Raw genomic sequence first — 20,963 nt, 5'->3', positions numbered from 1 at the left:
TGGGATTCTGTTCTGTGGAGCGATGAAACAAAACTGGGACTTTTCGGCCCGATAGATCAGCGGTATGTCTGGAGGAAGAAGAATGAAGCATACACTGAAAAGAACACTCTGCCTACAGTTAAGCATGGTGGTGGCTCGGTGATGCTCTGGGGCTGCTTTGCATCCTCTGGCACTGGAAACCTGCAGCGTGTGGAAGGCAAGATGGATTCATTGACGTATCAGGAAATTCTAGGAGAAAACGTCATGCCATCTGTGAGGAGGCTGAAGCTTGGGCGTCATTGGACCTTCCAACAGGACAATGATCCCAAGCATACCTCAAATTCCACCAAGAATTTGCAGAAGAAGTTCTGGAAGATTCTACAGTGGCCATCACAGTCACCTGACTTGAACCCCATAGAAAATCTCTGGTGGGATTTAAAGAAGGCGGTTGCAGCACGCAAACACAAGAATATTAATGAACTGGAGGCCATTGCTCATGAGGAATGGGCTAAGATTCCTCAGGAACGCTGCTAGAAGCTGGTGTCTGGCTATGCATCTCATTAGCAGCAGGTCATAACAGCAAAAGGGTGCTCTACTAAGTACTAAAGATGCTTGCCATGAAGGGGTTGAATAATTTTGAGACTGGAGAAGTCATTATAAGTTCAATTTTCAGTTGAATTTGGGGAAACCACTTGAAGCATTCATTGTGTTGAGCTATTTCAATTGCTTTTGTTTGATTTGTTCATTGCAAACAGCTGAAAGTCTGTAAATTTTGACAATAGACCTGATTTGTATTGGGGGTTGAGTAATTTTGATTGCAACTGTAAAGAAAGAAACCAGAAAATTTAGGTAATTCTCTTCCTGCCTCTGCATCACTTTGTAATTATTTGTGAGTTATCCACAACCATGCAGATAGCTTTGAGCTGCGTAATCTGGGAGACATTGGGCTGGTTCACACAATCAAATAGACCACCATGGCTTATTTAAGTCACGGTATGCTGCAGCGCATCCTGGCACATGGCGGCATGTGCGGACAGCCATGATGAATATTCAAGCCATGGCTTGTCATGTCATCCAAACCTGGGTGGCAGGGGTGGTGTGAGGGTTAAACAACCTTCGCATAACCCACGGCTTGTTCTAGGGTCATGCGAGGGTTGTTTAACGCTCGCACAACAACCGCCGCCCAGGTTCAGATGATGTGACAAGCTGTGGCTTGAATATTCAAAAACGGCTGGGCATGCACCAGCACCCATCACAGCTCACCATGGCGGGCTGTGGTGATTGTGTGAACAGGGTCACAGTCTATTTGGACAAAGTCTCCACCAAAGAATCTTAAGTAAGCTTAGTAGTTAGAATAAAAGGACAGTTCCTCTTTTGGACCAGGAACTGATTAAACAACAGTAAGCAGAGTGGAGGGAGGTAAGTAGTAGGCTCTGCAACAGATCCATACTGGGACAATGTTATGACAATGCTGCTGATTTGGGGCCCTGCACAGTTCACACATTTAAGAATAGGGATAGCGTGGGAGTCCGAGGAGATGGAGGAGTCCAACGGACACCACCACCCCTCGTCCAGACTCCTGGACCCCGCTCACAGAGCTGTGGGGCACTGAGAGACCTGAGAGCACCCCAGAGCTCGAAGAGTGGCTGGGAGTGCTGCCAGGGACCCATCCTGCCTCCACCAGCTGTCAAGGAAGCCTTTGACAACTGGCATGGGCAGGAGGGGCCTCACTGGTGCCCCAGCACTCTAGCCCTGGCCTCCTCAGGAGGAGGACAGGGCTAGAGCACTGGGAGCTGGCTGTGCCAGGACCCATCCTGCCTCTGCCAGCTGTCAAGGAAGCCCTTGACAACTGGCACAGGCAGGAAGGGCCTTGGTGGCACCCCAGTGCTCTAGCCATGGTCCCCTTGGGATGAGGACAGGGCTACAGCGCTTGAGGGGTGCACCGTGCTGAGGACTCCTGGCAGTCAAGCCCTTGTTTGTATAATGCGCAAGGGCTTGAATGCTGGAGTCCTTGGCATGGAGAGGAGGGGTGGCTCGGCTGGCAGGCAGGGAGGGTGAGCAGGGAGCCTTGCTGAGCAGGTCTGGGCCATGCAAGCAGGGGGGGGGCAGCTCGTCGAGCTCCCCCATGCCCCGGACAGAGATGGATCTGTCCATCCCTCTTTAGGAATAATTTGAACCATAAAATATATGGAAGAACAGTGAATTGTTCTAGAAATTCACCATTTTAACAGACTACTAATACACTGGCCCATTAAATCAAAGCTTTCAACTCCAGAGATATGAAGTGTCTAGTCAGCCCAACATCCTCTCATAGCCTCACTTGTTCACTCATGCTCACTCACTTTTCATAAAGAACATGATGACTGATCTACTGAGTCAGATCTAAGGTTTTTCTACACAAGGCATTTATTGTGCACTCGTCATTCCCTACTCACAGTTGTTTACAGGTATTTTAGATGACATTATGACCCTCCAGTTTTGCTTCTGTGTCTAACCAGCACTTTCAGCAAGTTTTTTTAGAGCAGGGAAAATGTGGCATTTAACTGTGAAAGCAAAAGAAAGTACAATTTCTTCTTGTGTGTTTGCACTATTCTGCTATACCACAGGGCCAACTAGAGGTTATGTAGTGGAAAAGCAGGAAAGGAAATGCTCCTTTTATAATGCTCGGATCTCACTTCTGTGATGAAACCGAAAGTAGATACAACGGATTAACAGCCTCATGTAGAAAAAGTCCTAGTCCAGGAATCCTGTTCCCAACAGTGGCCAGCAGATGGCCCTGGAAGCTTAAAAGAAGGGCATAAAAGCTCTGGGTCATCTCCTGTTGTTTGCCCTCAGCCCCTAGTAGTCAAAGGTATACTGCAGGGGTAGGGGGAGCTGAAGCCCTCCAGATTTTTTGACTACAACTCCTATCAGCCCCTGTAGTATTCCTGCCCCTTCCCAGCAAGAATTCCCCTTCTCAAAGGCCTTTCTCACCCAAGCAGGAAACACCTTCCCCACACAGGGTCACGCTGCCACCTGGACCTTTAAGGCTCAGGTGCAACCTTTTACTCTGTCCTTGAGCTGTGTGAGGACACACGTGTTCATATTTTCACCCGTACTGTTTCCTTTACTAGCTTCCCCTTACGTAGCCAAGAGCAGAAGACGTAGGATTTGTATAAAGAAATAAAACTTTATTAATTACACTCATAAGTTGATGAATAGTAAATAAGTAACTGTTCGTGATTCTATTAACATATGTTCTCTCATACACAATACTCCAAATCACAGTCTCAATCAATCACACAAATCACCACAGACCTTCACTATATATCTCTGACTTTGATCTAAACCCTATTACATCAATCCCCCATCTCAAATCCTATCCCTGTCTGACTCACGCAAGCACAGCACTCTGATTATATAGCACTCACCCTTCACTCTCTCAGCCAGTCATCACACATATGCAAATCCACCATTCTTCCTGTCACTCACCCCATTCTCATCCTAGAGATACTCACCATAAAAAGGAGCTGTAACAGGAATGCATAACCATAACCACAGACTTATAACAGGAACACATTACTATACTTACAGATTCCATACATACAGACGTGTAACATCACAGCTCCACCCAACATGGCCAGTGCTAGAGGTTATGGGAGTTGTAGTCCAAAACATCTAGAGGTCACTGGGTTGCCTAACCCTGGTAAACTGCCTCTTGCCATAGTAGTTCTCTTTAGTCATGAATAATAGCTGTTGATAGGTCTGACTTCCATGAATTTGCCCAACCTTTCCCAACCTGATGACTTCCAGAGGTTTAGGACTACACCTCCCACCATCCCTGTACATTGATCATGCTGACTGGGGCTGATGGGAGTTGTAGTCCTAAACATCTGGGGGGGCTGGTTTGGGAAGACTGGTCTAATTGTTCTTTAAAGCCATCTCTTCTATTGGCCGGCAACTAGCGGCAAGGAGTTCTATGTGGAAAGTCCCAAATGTTCAGGAAAGAGGCCAGTCGCTTTTTCAGACGAATGAGACTTAGGGCCAATCTACATTGCGCCCGCCATCGCAATGAATTCGGTGTCCTGTCGGGTTAAATGCTCTCGCATTAAAACGTGATTATTCACACTCACCCATTTTCCCCGTTGCAGTGCTTCATCAAATGCACAAGCTCGGTTCACACTTGAGTGCTGTGCTGTTTTCCTGCGTGCGCTTGTCTGATCTCGGGTGCTAAGCGGGGTCGGCCCCGGTCAATAGTTGGATGGGCGACCGCCTGGGAATCAGGCTTCCTGCACTGAGCAGGGGGTTGTTGTATCCCTTCAACTCAGACTAAGTTTTACCCCCTCCTATCCCCTGCTCAGAATGTGTTTTTTTAAAATTAAGGCATTATCCTTGCAGAATCGGGGCTTCCCCACAATGTTTTTTTTTCTAACTGAGGCATGATCTTCAAAGCTTCGAAGCTGTGAAGCTTCACAACTTCGAAGCTTCGAAGATCATGCCTGAATTAGAAAAAAAAAAACCCATCACAGAGAAGCTCCGATTCTGCAAGGATAACACCTTAATTTTAAAAGGAGGAGGGGGTAAAACTTAATCTCATTTGAAGGGATACAACAACCCCCTGCTCAGTGCAGGAAGCCTGATTCCCAGGCGGTCTCCCATGCAAGCACTGACCAGGACCGACCCCGCTTAGCTTCCGAGATCAGACAAGTGCGCGCACATCCAGCCCTTTGCTTGTTGCTGAGGAAACGGGGGCTGCTGAGGAAGCTATGCGATCAGTAGCCGGAAGAAGACATGGGGCCATCGAGAGCTGTGATCAGACAGGCGGGAAATACAAACACCGCCGTATATGGACAGGTGGGGGAGGGGACTATGACCGGATACGGTAGCGAAGGCAGAAAATCAGAGCACATTAAGGGGAAATACTGGGATATTAGGGTATTGAAAGCGGGAGCACGGAAGTGGGAGATTCCGGTTCCAATTCGAGGTGGCTACTGCGTAGTGTGAAAGGCAGGCGGTGAAACCTCATTGGAAGCAAAAAAAAAGGCACTAAGAGTAGATCCAGCCCTAATATCCCACTTAACTGTATCACATATTAAGTGCGGAAACCAGAGGAAGGGAATGAATGCAGGGTGCCTGTAGAGGAGTTATTGTTGGTGGCGGTGTTTGTTTTGACTCAGTTCAATTGGGAAGGAGGAGGGAGATCATTCCAGTGGAGGCTGGTGGCTCCAATGTCAGTGAGGCAATGAATCTGCACCTTGGAGTGCTACTTGAGAGTTCTGACTGGTTCTGACTGAAGCTCAGAGCAGATTCACTGCCCCACTGTCATCGGAGCCACCAGCCTCCACTGTATCATCCAATATTCTAATTACAATTCAGTTCTTTCAGTGGCATCACTTATGTAGCCAAAATGGCCACAGCCATGCACAAGAGGGAAATATCTGCATACTCAGAGTAGCCCTTCAGTTTGCAGAAGTACAAAAGAAAAGAAAAAAACTTTTGGGAAACAAAATCTCAGGAGAGAGCCCCCACCCAGCCCAACAAAGACTGCACATGCTCAGTGCCTGCAGAATCCTGGCAGGTTACTGAGAGGAAAAAAATGGAAGACCAGGTGGGAGGCGAAATTAAACGGAGTGGCTGGAAAAGGAGGGTGGAGGGAGAGACAAATGGATCTAAAGGCACTTGCTGGTGCACTTGTTCTCTCACCAGCCAGCACCCACACATTCATTTGCTCTCTGCGGCCTCCTGCCTGAGGAGAGAGAAAGCTTTGAAGCCTTCTCACCCTCCCACGCACACACAAAACATTTTGTTGCGGGGGCCCATGCAAACCATTCCATCTTTGACTGAGATTCAAATTGAAATAGGCTTGTTGAAGAGGAGGAATGTGAAGTAGACTCTAGTTCACAAATGCTTACATGCCATCATCAGCCTTCCCCAACCTAGTGACCTGGGCTGGTGTCAAGGGCAGCCATGGCTGGGCACCTGCTGAGCACCCACACCCCAGCAGGGGGCCACTGACAAGAGTGCCCGGGACTTGTTCCTCCTGTCCACCATTGCAACCTGCTTGTTCACCTGCCTCTCGCTCTGGCCCAGACAACGGCGGTGGTGAGAAGGAGGAGGAGTGGGTGCCACTGCCTACTTGCTCCCTGGCTCTCTGCCTGTCAAGCAAGAAACTGGTGGCAATCATGAGAAAGAGGAGGAGGAGCAATTGCAGCTAGCAAGAAGGTAAATTCACTGAAGGAGAGGGTCCATTGATGGTGTCTTGCCCAAGGGCCCTCCAAATCTGGAGTTGGCACTGCTGGCCAACCCTGCAGATGTGTTGGACTACAACTCCTAGCATTCCCAGCCAGCAAGGCCATTGGCCATTGGAATTATGGGATCTGCAGTCCAACACGCCCAGAGGGCACCAGGTTGGGGAAGGCTGCACTAACAAATGTGATGGTCTTTAAGGTGCAACAAGAGTATTTGTTGTTTTTGCTACAACAGACTAAGATGGCCTTCTGGAAGTTATTTACATAGGATTGCACCCTATGCAAAAACCATTTCTAAAATATACTTGCAAAGCGGTTGTTTCATGCTCCCCACTATGCAGGGAGTTCTAGCAGGCTTTGCAAGACACCTACTTTGAGGAGAAAGTATTGGTTACTTAGGGTGCAATCCTATGCATGTTTAGACAGAAAAAAGTCCTACAATTCCCAGCATGCCCCAGCCAGTCATGGGGACTGTGCCTGGAGGGAGAAATCCTATGCCCCCTAGACATTGTCTGAGGGGCTATAGGATATACTGGGGATTCCCCTGAGACCAGAGTCAGTGCTTTGGCCTCAGAAGGGGGAGTCAGAGATCCACAACCCACCCACCCCACAGCTGGAGCAGAAAGAACCATGCTGTCTGCCCTCTGAGATTGGAAAATCAACCTTGGAGAGGGGTAAAGAGATATTCTGGTGGGCAGGGAAGGGAGGAATCATAGAATCATAGAATAGTAGGGTTGGAAGGGGCCTACAAGGCCATCGAGTCCAACCCCCTCGAGGTCTCATGAACCTAGAGTCCTCTGCCGCCCCTCCCACCCTGCATTGGATGATTGGAAGCTAGTGGCTTCCGGTCATCGAGAGTGCTATCAACAGAATTTTGCCCTTAGAGCAGGGGTCCCCAACCCCTGGGCTGCAGACCGGTACTGGTCCGTGGCCTGTTAGGAACCGGGCTGTGCAGCAAGGGTGTGGGAACCCCCCTTACCTTGGGCCCATGGGGGGAGGAGGCGATCTGTCCCTCCACCCTCCCAGAATCCTCGCTGGCCCTGGCCGCCTCCACTCCGCGGCGAGTCCGCGGAGCTGCCAGCCAGCTCCGGCCGCTGGCAGACTTCCAGCTGCTGGGACGCAAATGGCATCCGCGTAGTGGACACCATTTGCGTCCCTGTTCTTCAAGTAATAGGCTACGTAAATCTCCTTGCTGCGGCCCGGTCCCATCCCCTCTGGTCCGTGGAAAAATTGGTCCCTGGTGCCAAAAAGGTTGGGGACCGCTGCCTTAAAGCATTTAAAATAATCATCGGGTTGTAATAAACTGTCTGTTTACAAACAGACACGCAGATGGGAAGCAAGCAGGCAGGAATAGGAGTTCTAAACAATATCTATACAGTTTGCCAGTACCTCCAAAGCTTCTTTAGGAAGCCAGGAACTTTAAACTAATTCTTCTAGCAAGATCCAAATTCAGACAGCTTTGTCTTCTTCTATCCATGTGCAAACTGCAAAAAAGTTTTTCAACACCTTACCCAGGCAGGAGGGCTATGACACAAATTCAAATGGCTTGAGACAGTGATTGAGTATCAAAAGGCCATTAATTAGGAGGAAGCTGTTGCCCATCATCAAGTACCAGGATCTCAAGAAACCTAGTGAGAGGGAGCCATTTTATTTAAGAATAACCACAAAACATGTATACAGCCCTATTTTCAGAATATAACAGAGCAATGCAGTTTTCCTAACTCTAAACTTCCTTCTTTCCTTCCTTGGCTTTTGAATCATGAACCTACAGTCCTTCAGCAACAATGAAGAAAGCAGTAAAGGGAGCTTTCTTGTGAGGAAAGAATTAACCTTGTCCACGTTTGATCTGCATTTGTTCCTTTTCAGATTCTTCATCGTTCTTTATCTTCCTTCCCCAAGAAAAAATATTTCTAGACAATACTCATGGAGAAAGGAGGAGACGAGGGATGAGAACAGAGTCTGCTGTTGTATTGTAAAACTGGGTTAACAAAGTGAGAAGGGCAAAGCAAGTCAAGGCTACAGAGGAGTTTACATGATTCTGAAGAACAAAAAGTGCTTCACTCCATAATGATGAGTTGAACGTTTCTTTTCATACTGTGTTGATAAACCGGATCTGAAATAACAGGGCAGTGCCTGAATGTAAAGGCCTTGCTTAGACACATGTTCGGATAAATTTAAGCTGCAATCTTATGCACGCTTACTTGGGTGTAAGACCCATAAGTAGGACTAATTTTCACAGAAACATGCATAGGATCAGAAGGTTAGATTTCCAACACAATGTTTAAAACATGCATCTATTTGGTATTAATATACCATGGAAAATCCTTGGTTGAATCCAGGATCTGCCCTCTGTGAGAGCAAAGGCTCCAACTGCAGAAGCTTCCTCCACTCAGTTTTAGGGGGCTTTCTCCCCCACACACAGACACACACACCACAGCTTACCCCATTCAGTAGTCTCCTAATTCTCTGTGCACTGTTTTCTTTGGGCTGGAGGGGCTGCCATGGGAAGCAGGGGATGAGAATTCCACTTCCACCAGTGCAGTTAATCCAGTGTAAATCTGGATCCAGCCCCCTGCTATTACTGGCAATTATTTGCCAGGTCTCAATGTTCTGCCGTATTCTTCTACTATCTCCAAGAAATACTACCCAGGATGGGCTACAGGGATGGAGGTAGATTTACGAGCTGTCTTGGTTATCAATCTGCAGTTAATTAGGGGGAAATGGTGGGGGCTTAATTAAATCTACCTTTCCTGTAGCCTCCGAAAAAGTAGCTAAGGACCTGTCAAAAAATGATATGGGATCTAAGTGACCCTCAGATTTGACTTCTGATAAACACTACCTACAAAAGAAAGCGCACTCAATGTATTAGTCATGGGAAAAACAATGTATTACCCATGGAATATCTTTTTGTTTGCTTCCTCAGAGGGGAGCAGCCTTGCAGATTGGCTTCTGGAATTCAGCAAGGACATACTACATGCTGTCAGACACTTTGGAGAGTCACAAAATGGACTGCTTGAACTGAGCAGTAGAAAAACGAATCAAGGCCAGCGTGCCCCGTATGTATCTGAGATGTCTGAGTGCGATGCTGACAGAGAGGAAGTAATTGATGTGCAGGTGCCAGAATGTATAAGTCAGCCATTCTGTGAACCTTCACCCATGCATGAGGAGGAGAGAAGAAGCCAGCTAACAGGAAACAAAGTGGTGGAAACTGAAACGGTTGTATCCTTAAATGAAAAAATATCTGACAAAGGACAGGAGTTTCCAAGGCTCGTGAAAAATGAAAATCAAAGTATACTGGAGAAATCAGTTTCAATGCCACATCAGGACAATGGCGAAGGCTCTCATTCAGTGAAATCTTCAGCTAAGGAAATTTCAGAAAACATAGATTTGGACGACAGTCCAGGAAACCACGGGGAAAATGCAATTGTGTCCAGAGAGGTGGAAAACAGCAGCGTAAATCATCTGCAGATGCAGCCCAATCAAGAAAAGCAGGCAGAGATAAAGGAAGCCCTGAAGCAGGCAGAAAATGGGAATCGCAGGCTGATAGCAAAGCCAGGGAGGCGGTACAAAGATGTCAATCAGCAGGAGAAAAGTAATGAAAGTGCCCAAAGCACCCCGGAAAATTCTACCAGGTCAGAAGACGTAGTTAAAAACATTTCCATCGACCTGCCCACTGGTAAGCTGGAGGAAGAGGACTGTGGAAGTGACTGGATGAACAAAGAGTAAGAGCAAATGGTCTTCTTTGGAACCACAGTACTCACTTTTGGGGACAGAGTGAGTTTTTGGCCTCATGCAGGTTTTTTGTTTTCTAGTTCTTCTATAGGATCCACAACAGCCACATCTTGAGCCAGGATGTTGGCTGTATGGAACTGAGCCCCAGTTAGTTTTCCCCATGGTGTAACATACACCACACAGTCCAACAGTGTTGTCGCACCCTTACCCTGACTGAAATCAATGAGCTCACCCATCCCTATGTCAGACAGCAGAGAGCAGGTCACCACAGAGGAATTTCTGCCCAACAAAAAGATGCAGATAATTCAGTCAGTTGGTCTGCAGGGGGAGGCAGTAGATTCAAAACCTGTCGCCATAGGCTCCAATTTCAGATCAATAGAGCAGACATGGAACAGCCATATGATGATTATTTTTAAGGGAATATTGTTATTATTTTAAGGGATCCTGCCAATCAGCTGGATTTTTATTATTATAAAATTATTATTATTATTAATATTATTGTTGTTGTTAGGGATTATTGTTAGGGATTATTATCATTATTATATTATTATATTATATTATATTATATTATGATGATTATGATTATTAGGGATTATGATTATTAGGGCTTTTTTTTTTAGCAATCCTGCCAATCACCTGTTTAGCAGTAGGGAGAAGTTGGCAGTGGAGGCTGGTGGTTCCCCTGTCAGTGGGGCGGTGAATCTGCTCCGTGTTTCAGTCAGAACCAGGCAGAACTCTAAAGGAGCTCTCCAAGGTAGGGATGTACGAAAGGCACTTACCTTTCGTGGATTATGTTGATGGTGGGGGGGGAGGCGCTCCGTCCCTCTCCCCGGAATCCTGGACGGGGGGGAGGCGCTCCGTTCCTCCCCCCCCCCCCGGAATCCTGGCCAGCCGGCTGTGCTCCGCAGGGATTCTGCGGAGCCACCGGCCAGCTCTGCCAGCAGCCAGACATCCGGCCACTGGCTAGCAGGGACGCAAATGGCGGCGGCCGTAGCCGCCGCCTTTTGTGTCCCTGCAGTCAGCTGTGATAGGCTACGTAAACATTTACGTAGCCTATCACGGTTTTTTTAAAACTTAGCCGTGATAGGCTATGTAAATCTTTACATAGCCTATCACGTGTTGTTGTTTTTTTTAACTGGAAATGGCGGCAGTGGCAGCCGGTCGGAAGACCGGCCGCCGCAGCTGCAGCCGCCGAACCGCTGCCGGAGCTGCCGCCGCCAGGAAGATCCACCCCAGGTAAGTCTCGTCCCGGGGGGGAGGGGGGGTGGCAGACCGTTCCACCACCTATTTCGGGGGGCTGAATGTGCTGCCATTCGGCCTCCCCAAGATCGGTGGCGGAATTCTCTGACATCCCTACTCCAAGGTGCTTCTGCAGATTCACCGCCCCACTGACACCAGACCCGCCAGCCTCCACTGAGTTGGGGGACTGAATCCATCCACGCGTTCCCATTGTAAACAGCTGATATCAGGATTCAAACTTTTAAAGACGTGCCAGATGTGTGCAGCTCAAGCTGTTGTCCTGGGATGGTCACATGCCTGGCACCCATCTGTGCATACAATTTCCTATCAAGCTAGGGGTACGTGCACAGAATCCTGCTTCTGAACACATATGGTTTATGATCAGGTGGCTCAACTTTAAACCAGTGCCAGAGCCTTTTCTGCAGTGGCCCCACATCTCTGGAATGCATTACCAATGCAGGAATGCACAGCAAGCCTGAGTACTACAGCCATTCGGGAAACCTCTCAAGACTCATTAATTTCCAATGGCCTTTTCTTGAGCTGTGTTTTTACAGGACTGCTGATTATTTTGACTGCAATTATTATTTTTGTTTTCCTCTTTTTGTGGTGGGATGTCTGTTTTATTACTGACACTGGTTTGATTTATTCTGATGTTTAGTGTTGCATTGGTTTACCTTGTGAGCTGCCTTTAGAGGGTGGTACCCTAAACGGTGGCCTAAAAATATTTCAAATACTAATTTTAAAAAGTGCACTGCTATTGCATAAAAATGCAATTGAATCCCCTGTGTTTTCTAAAGTTAAAAGGTGGATGTATTTTGGGATGTAAAATATAATCTAGATTTAATTACAGTTGGCATATTATCATTATTCAGTGTAGTGTAGTGGCTAGAGTGTTGGACTGGGACTAGGGAAACCTGGGTTCTAGTCCCCATTTGGCCATGAAGTTCACTGGGTGACTTTGGGCCAGTCACTGACTCTCAGCCTAACCTACCGCACAGGGTTGTTGTGAGGATGAAATGGAGAGGAGGAGGATCATGTAAGCCACCTTGGGTTCCTCGGAGGAAAGGCAGGATAGAAATGTAATAAATCATCATCATCATCAGGACTGCATTACATTTTATTAAGATGGTAATAATAATATGTAATTTTCAATGTTCATGCATTATCTAGTTGTGATCTTTACAACAACCGTGCAAGGTAAGTCAGCATGATTATCCTGTTGCAAATGGATGGGGGTGGGCCTGAGGCAGAGAAAAAGTGACTTGCTTAAGGCCACCTCGGGAGTTCATATTCCAATCAGGATCTTCCTGATTCATAGCTTTGTCTCTTGGCCATTACAGTGCACTAGCTACAAGGTGTCTGATCCATTGTTCTTTGCTATTTCAAATATGGACCACGTTGTCTTGTGTCTGCAGATTTCTTGTGCAAGTGAGTGGTCTGAGTGAACCTGAAGTGGCCTGTTCAGTTACAGCCCCTCGCAGCATTCTAGAAAATCTAGTCATCAAGGTTGCCAATGATTTAAGTTCATTGGTGGTGGATGATTCAGAAGAACTAGTCAGCAACGTCATCAGTGCTGAGTGCTCGCAGCTTGGCCAGCCAATTGTTTCTCCAATCACCCTTGCAATCCCATTTACCTCACATTACAGAGGAATGTACAAAGACATTATGGTGAAGGTGACGGACATGAACTTTAAGTCAAGTTACTTAACTCCCATCTCTTTGGAAGGGCACCAAGGAAACCACAAGGTTAGTGAGCTCTTAACTGGGTGCAGTTCTAAAGCTGGGGGAGGCCAGAAGGCTTCAGAAGCAATTATTTTCCACCTCAAATTAGTTGAAAGAAACAAGGCGGTCACACCCCCTGAACCACATGGAACCCAAATGAAACAGAAACTTCATGGTGTTCCTTTTTTGCAATGTAAGTATAATGTGTAGCTTCTATTATCAAATGGATCTTTCAGATCATGTGGAAAGTTTTTGTTCCAGAACCAACTGCCACACCTGCAGAGTGCTTGGTCAGTAGGGATGGCAGAGAATTCCACCTCGGATCACGGTGAGGCCGAATGCCAGTGCATTCAGCCCCCGAACTCCGTGGTGGAATGGCCTGCCACCCCCCCGCCCCCCTGCGGATCCCCCCCAAGACGAGACTTACTGGGGCAGATCTTCCAGGCGGCGGCGGCTCCGGCGGCGGCGGCGGCAGCTCCAGTGGCTGGTCTTCCAACCGGCTGCCGCCGCCGCCATTTGCAGTCTTGTAAAAAAAAAAAACAAAAAAAAAAACGACGTGATAGGCTACGTAAATCTTTACGTAGCCTAACATGGCTGGTTTAAAAAAAACAAACCACGTACGCAAACGGCCGCCGCCATTTGCGTTCCTTATTTTTGGCCGTCTTAGTCTACGTAAATATTTACATAGACTATGACGGTGAAAATAAAGGGGAACGCAAATAGCATAGCAGACGCTATTTGCGTCCCTTTTTCATTCGCCATTTTAGCCTACATAAATATTTACGTAGGCTAAAACGGTGAATCAAAAAGGGACGCAAATAGCGCCCGCTACGCTATTTGCGTTCCCCTTTATTTTCGCTGTCATAGTCTACGTAAATATTTACGTAGATTAAGACGGCCAAAAATTAGGAACGGAAATGGTGGCAGCCGTAGCCACCGCCATTTGTGTACATGGTTTTTGGGTGTCCCCCCCCCCGAGCCCTCCACGGACGGAAATCCGGCTGCGGACGGCTCTGGCCTGGCTGGGCCTGGCCGGCTGCTCCGCGGAGCTGCCGCAGAGCACAGCCAGCCGGGGAGGATTCCAGGGGGAGGGACGGAACGCCTCCCCCCCCCCCACCATCAACATAATCCACGGAAAGGTAAGTGACTTTCATACATCCCTAGCTTGGTGTTAGCATAGACATTCTCCATATCAAGTCAACAAGGAGAATCACATGATGTCATACTACATATTAGAGCAGAAGTAATAGACCACATAGATGCCATTTATAATGCATGTAATGTGCAAAATGGCCCCCATCTTGGTGGGAATTATTTTGTATTAATGCCTCCTGTTAGAAAGGCAGCCAGCAGAGAAAAACAAAAGGCAGAACAGAATGAACATTTACCAGTCTCACATGCATACAAGGCTTAAAAAGGAGCTCACACCCTTCTTTGGTGAAGAAAAGGTAAAACTTTACTCACAATATTGTCTATTATACAGGTAGGAGCGAGAGAGAGCAAACACAACAGCTCCCAGCAATGGAGGAGGAAGGGGAGGAGCAAAAGGAAGAAATCACAGGAAACCACACTGTAGGCTATAGAGATTCTAAGGCTAGCTGTGGTTTAAATTCCCATGAACTAACCGCAACATGGGCCCTTACGGTAACTTGCAGATGATGTTGCAACGTTCCCAACACAGGAGGCTCCACAGGCTGGATGCAGAACCTCTGTGAGCCACAGCTTCTGCATCTGTGCCTGTCAACAACATTTCCATTCATGGGCAGTAAAAAGCACACAAAACAGAAGCACAAAATACACAGGATACAAAATACCATCTGTTTTCTTATCTATTATATTAGATCCTCACTTTGAAAAGAAAATAAGGAGAGTTCATTTTAAAAAATGAACTTGTCATTAACTCTGAACCAAAAGACCTTGGCCATTTCTACACGAGGCATTTATGGTGTGCTCGTGACTCGTCACACACAGAAGTTCATGGGTCCTATACATGACATCGTCATTCTCCAGGACACCTCCCACTCTTTGCAACCTTTTTTGTGTTTTTCTTTCATGAGAACAAAAGTCTGACATTTTCCCTCCTCCCCCTATGAACCGCTGTAAATATATGGTGTACTGATGAAATGGCAGTTTATCTCAGCAATACAACAGTGCCATCTAGTGATTTTATAATGAAACATATAGAACTTGCCCAGAAAAAAAAAAAAGGAAAAAACCACATGGGAAGGAGCCAGTCGTAATCCCACAAAGAATCTAGAAGCAGAATCCCTTGTAAAGTCACAGGCTTTCAGCTTCATGTAGTGCAGCCCCTAGAATCAAAAGAGTTCAATTTCCCATTGCTTCTTCCCTAGCTACTCTGACAACACAGACGAAGGAACAACACAGGCAGGGTCAGTTATGTGACTTCTTTTTACAGGACCATCACTCAGGCTGAGGGCCACTCCAGGTCTGTGGGGCCTGAGAACAGTGCCCTCGGGTGGCCACCCTCTTACATCGTTGGTCCTCCGCAGGCTTTCCTGGCAGTGGCAGCAGCACTGCAAGAGTGGAAGAGAGCTGCTGCTTTCCCACAGCACCCCAGAGTGCCCAGTATAGTGTCACTCCCAGAGCACTGGGTGAATTAAAATGGAAGCGTGAGACCCAGCTGCCTGATGTGGAGGGCCTGAGGCAGGTAGGATGGCCATGTGTCCTCTTTTACAGAGACCAGTCCTCTATTTGAAGGGCTGCCGCCTGCCAGAAAACTGGCCTGTATTCGAAGGCATTCTCTGTTTGAAGGTCTGTCCTGTCCAATCCCAGTTTAAAGATAAAGAACCAGAAGAACAGTTGCCCATCAACAGGTAGCGCCTACCTGGACAGCAGGCTGAACAGGTGGGCACACGGGTCACCGGTCATAGTCTTCCACACACTGGTGAGGTGTACTGTATTTCTATTTAAATTTTAATAATTATTTCTAAATGTGCGGCTATACATATGAATTAGCAGATGCAAATTCTATGCAAATTGGTGTTTTCTTTGCTCTCTTTTTTTGTGATGCGTTTCCTTGCAGGGGGGATTCATAAGTGGCCACTCAGTCAGGGGTCAGCACTGGTGGCCTCACTGGAGTACTGGGGCCGCAGTAACTGCCCTAGGATACCAAGCGCTGACACCAGGCCTGGCATGGCCTCCATAGTATGGCTCCTTCATGTTATCATAGCAGTGAGGGAAGAGACCATAAGAAGCACTACCCAAATCTTTTCGGCAACATGTGAATTTGCTGCAAAGCTCCACTGAAACACAATAGAGAAAATAGTCTTTCCCAATGGTCGTAATTCTCACGTTCATTTCCATTCATATCTCTGATTCAGGTTAGTTTCCAAGGTCCAAATTCATAATCCATTCTCAGATGTAGCATCTTTTCTTTTTCACCCAGGGGACTTTTGCTGAAGTAAAAACCTGCCAGCTTGGCATTTTTTACGTGGTTTCATGCTTAAAGAAGGAAACGTTCACCGTTCCAAGGAAAGGTCTCTCACGTAAACTAGCTATGGATTCCAGAATTTCCTTTTGCTATCCACCATCCACTTTCAATTCCCGAGTAACAACGCACCTAAAGGTATGCTTGAAAGGTATTTACCATAACCCTTGAGAATTGCCAAAATACTGGGAAAATTGTAGAAATACCGGGAAAATGCATTAACTCCTGATCTTGATGGCAGAGATTGGTGTGCAATTAAGGAATGGGTACAGGAGAGGACATCTGAGCTTATAATTCACACAGGGCAAGTTCATGTATACATATTAGTCACCTGATGACTGCGCTATAAAGTGGTGACTTGCACATGTGAAATGGCTATTGCAGGTCAAACTCAAAACTGCCACATAACTTTAAACAAAATTATTCCAATAAATCAAGTTCACACATTCAGCTGCGAATGGAATGATATGTCACTGAGTAACCAGACTGAGTAATGTGTGTGAATCTGGCTCCTTTAATGCTAGCACAGTCCTCTCGGGAACTGGAGCAACACCTGTGTAGGGAAAGGAAACATGGCACAGACTTCACCCGTGTGCCTTTGGACATCAGATGTCACCGGGCAATTCAGGAAATGACCATACAAGCTGCTTTTGAAAGCCCCCACAGTTTCAAAAGGAACTTGCCATGTAGGATAAGTGTCTGTGCTGTCCAAGAGACACCAGCTCCAAGACATGCCAAACTTATTGTCCACTTCTTTGGATTCCAGGCAATGTCTGAAGGGGACCTTAAGAGCTGCTACTGTTAGTATGTTGCTCATCTTCCTTTGTAGCATAGCAGCTCACTTTTTTTTCTTTTGCTCCTGTTTAAAGAATTCTTGATATCAGGAAACAGAGGATATCACTCACCTCATCCCTGGGTGGCAGCAAAAGCTTAGGAAAGAATTCTTAGGAGTATATTATAACCACAGAATGTCAACTGTTCAGTTGACAGTTCAGCTCCTGCATGGTTGCATTCTTCCTGGAAGAAACACAACTCTTTATCCTCTTTATAATTCAACAATCTTCTCCGATGATGTCCCAGATTTTTGTGAGTCTGTCCATCTGCTTGCTTTCTCCTCCTGTACCACTTTGCTGGTGTGAGTAAAAGAGGTACTGCCAGAAAGCAGAGAGGAAGACTTGATCATATACTGCCTTTGGCTAACCTACAACCTTTTAATCAGGTGAAATGCCTTTCCAAACGCTCCCCACCACCACCCCAGACCTGCAGTGGGAAATAAGCTCTCCTCCCCAGCATTTCAAGGAGCCTTCAATTACATCAGCAGCTATTACACCAGTCCCCACTAGGGATGTGGAAGAAATCTGCAATGGATTCAAATAAGTTCCACAGTGGACCGACTTTTCCCAGTCACAGGGATTACTTAGACTTGCAGACTTGTTTGTTACTTTGTGGAGGGATTTGTGTAAATTTGCACTTGCACGATTAGCACAAGTGTGCATTAGTGCTAGTGCACATTAGCACAGGTGTGCACTTGCGGTAATGCACGTTAATGCTAATGCACACTTGCACAAGTGGAACAAACTTCCCTAAAACCATCAGATTCCGTCAATGAGCAGACGACAGAATGTAAGACACCTGACAATCCATGAAACGCAGGCGGAACAGATTTAACCAAATCCATACATCACTAATCCCACCCACATATCAGGCCAATGTCTAAGACTACCCACACCTCTCACTAAATAAAATGAGAGAAGATTGCCATGCTTAACAAGACTGCAAGCAATTGCTTGATAATTAATATGGACGTACAGAAGTAAGAAATACTTTGTATATCTTTCCATCATTTGGTGGGCATTTCATTAGTAAAACAATAGCAGACAATTCTCCTAAAATGAATCCTTGACTGGATGTTCAGCAGCACTTTCTTCTTAATCACTGTTGCGTGTCAATTGCATTTTGCTTTACAGTAGACAGCGAAAAGAGAGCAGAAGTTTGCTATTCATTCCATTCTGCAGATCCTCCACAGGAACTCAGTCCTATCTGCCATGAGTATGTAAGGAAATGGTCTGTGCACAGATGGGGGATTCCCTTCTGGACATGCTCAGACCATTTCCTCACTTAGAGAGAAAGGGAGGCCCTGCCTGAGCATCAGAGCATTGGGCCATCATGGCCCATGGTCACAATTCTGCTCAATTAATGCACTTAATCATACATACAGTCAGGGCCAGAAATATTGGAACAAGGATAACCGTTTTGGCAGTTGGCCTCTGTACACCACCACATTGAAGTTGAAAGGAAACACACCCAGATGGGAGCGAAGTCAGGACTTTCAGCTGTAATGCAAGGGGCTTGACAAAAGTGGGGCACTAACCATTCAGGAAGGACAGCCAGTGGCATACACACACACCCATCGTTGGTGGCTCATAAGTAATGGAACGAATGGCTGACAAGCAGCTGCATAAAGAAGGACTTAACTGGCAAGCTCAGCAACAGCAAAAGGCCTGGAAGACCACAGAAGACAACTAAAGTGGATGACTGCAGAATTCTGCTCATGGTGAAGAGGAACCCTTTCACAACATCTAGCCAGGTCAAGAACACTCTTGCGGAGGTAGGCATGTCATTGTCAACATCTACAGTCAAGAGATGGCAGGATGAATTCTGAAGTATATAGGGCTATACTTTCTGCTCAGATTCAGCCGAATGCTGCCAAACTGATAGGATGCCGCTTCATATTGCAGATGGATAATGACCCAAAACATACAGCAAAAGCTACCCCAGAGTTTCTCCAGGCAAAGAAGTGGGATGTTCTTCAATGGCCAAATCAGTCACCTGATCTCAGCCCAATAGAGCATGCTTTTCACTTATTGAAGACAAGACTGAAGGCAGAAAGACCCACAAACAAGCAGCAGCTGAAGGCAGCTGCAGTAAAGGCCTGGCAAAGCATCTCGAGGGAGGAAACCCAGCATTTTGTCATGTCCATGGGTTCCAGACTTCAGGCCGTCATTGACTGCAAAGGATTTTCATCCAGGTATTAAAGGCGATCCTTAAGTTTGAAATGATGTTGGTTTGTTCCATTACTTATGAGCCAACAGCGATGGGGGGGGGTGTGTGCCACTGGCTGTACTTCCCGAATGGTTAGTGCCCCACTTCTGTCAAACCCCTTGAATGACAGCTGACAGTCCTGACTTCGCTCCCACCTGGGTGTGTTTCCTTTCAACTTCAATGTGGTGGTGTACAGAGGCCAACTGCCAAAACAGTTATCCTTTTTCCAATATTTCTGGCCCTGACTGTAACTGGGGAACTACGTCATGACTTATTTCAAGAAGATAGTTGGCTCAAATTACAGGAAAGGGCAGATTTGGCAACACTGCAAGAGTTTCTAGGTGACCATTTTTGTTGATGCATACCAACATTAACTCTAACTTTACATTAGGGGCCTGCAGGTGGTGGTCCCTGGGCCAAATGCAGCTCTCTCTGGGGTGTCATCTGGCCTCAGTTGCATGTGGAAGCAAAAAGCGGTGTGGGGGGTGTTATAATAGAAGCATTGTCAGTGGCAAAAGCACTTGGAAGCAGGCCACTTTGCAGGGTGGGGTTAGGGATTGCCCCAGCACCTTCTTTCCCTTCTAAAAGCAGCCCTAGTCACTGGACAGGCCTTTGGATTGTAGACTCCTTTGGGGCAGGGAGTATGTTTCTGTGTATGTTATTATGTAAAAGCACCATGTCCATTGACTGCAGGGCCCTTTACCCACCCGCACTGGGTGGGCCTCATGACAGCACTCACCCCTCACCTGCCTAGCACCTGGCAGGCACAGCAGCAGCAGTTAAAGAAAAGAAAAACTGGTTTAACTGGCAAGCACTGCTGCTGGTGCCCGCCATTTTAATTTCCCCCACAATGCCTCTGGGGCCCTGCTGTAACATAGCTTTGGGCCAATGCTATGTGTGGGTCTGAATCATTCTGGGGGAATTTGAATGGTGGGTGCCAGCCGCAGCCACCTGGGCTCCAGGATATTGGATCAGCAGTAGCCCCTCCAGAGGGCTTGGTCCATCGGCAGCTGCCCAACGATGCCCAGCCCTGACACCAGGCCTGACTGATTGCACTGAATGATAGATAATGATCATTATAACAACGGCAATAATGATAACAATTACACATAGGTGCAACCAGTTGAGCCATCGACGATTTCCATATTAAAAACCAAGCACGATATATATCATTCAGTAGTGTCTACAAGCCCTCTGGTGCATCTGCAACATCCTTCATCTCAGCCATTCAACAAGTCCATCACCGTCATTCTGCCTTGTCCTCCAAACCACGAGAAGAAGAGGGAAGCCAGTGAGACAGACCACGGGAGAACGACTAGTGCTTCTATACACAGGGTTTCAACTGTGCACCATTTTCGGTGAGAAATGATCATTTCTACCTGCTTGAGTATGATGTACCTGTTCTATATAGTCTATTCCCAATCATTCTTGTGGGCATTTGCTCTGAAGGACAAGCAACTTTTTCTGCCTGAAAGAGCATCTACATGTTGAGCATAGGAGAAGGTGTAGGATCATTCATCTTATAGTGAGATAACCTCAGGTCATACATTTAACGCCCCCCCCCCCCCCAGCAG

At 46.8% G+C, this 20,963-nt stretch overlaps 1 protein-coding gene across 1 annotated transcript in view; it reads left to right on the top strand.

Moving 5' to 3' along the window:
- Positions 1-8,072: 8,072 nt before the first annotated feature.
- DTHD1 (death domain containing 1) overlaps positions 8,073-20,963 on the top strand; it is a 28,436-nt gene continuing 15,545 nt past the window's right edge. The window contains exons 1-4 of the mRNA XM_084860330.1: positions 8,073-9,928; positions 12,593-12,923; positions 16,306-16,485; positions 20,503-20,747. Coding sequence (XP_084716456.1) covers positions 9,078-9,928; positions 12,593-12,923; positions 16,306-16,485; positions 20,503-20,747 — 1,607 coding nt within the window. The 5' untranslated portion in view covers positions 8,073-9,077. The remainder of the gene's footprint in view (positions 9,929-12,592; positions 12,924-16,305; positions 16,486-20,502; positions 20,748-20,963) is intronic.

Source organism: Heloderma suspectum, chromosome 5 (genome assembly GCF_057233095.1).
Source record: "Heloderma suspectum isolate Gila_16-S chromosome 5, 16-S_ref, whole genome shotgun sequence".
Taxonomy (NCBI): domain Eukaryota; kingdom Metazoa; phylum Chordata; class Lepidosauria; order Squamata; family Helodermatidae; genus Heloderma; species Heloderma suspectum.
The sequence above is the reverse complement of the archived record's forward strand: the minus strand, read 5'-3'. Positions and strand labels throughout refer to the sequence as shown.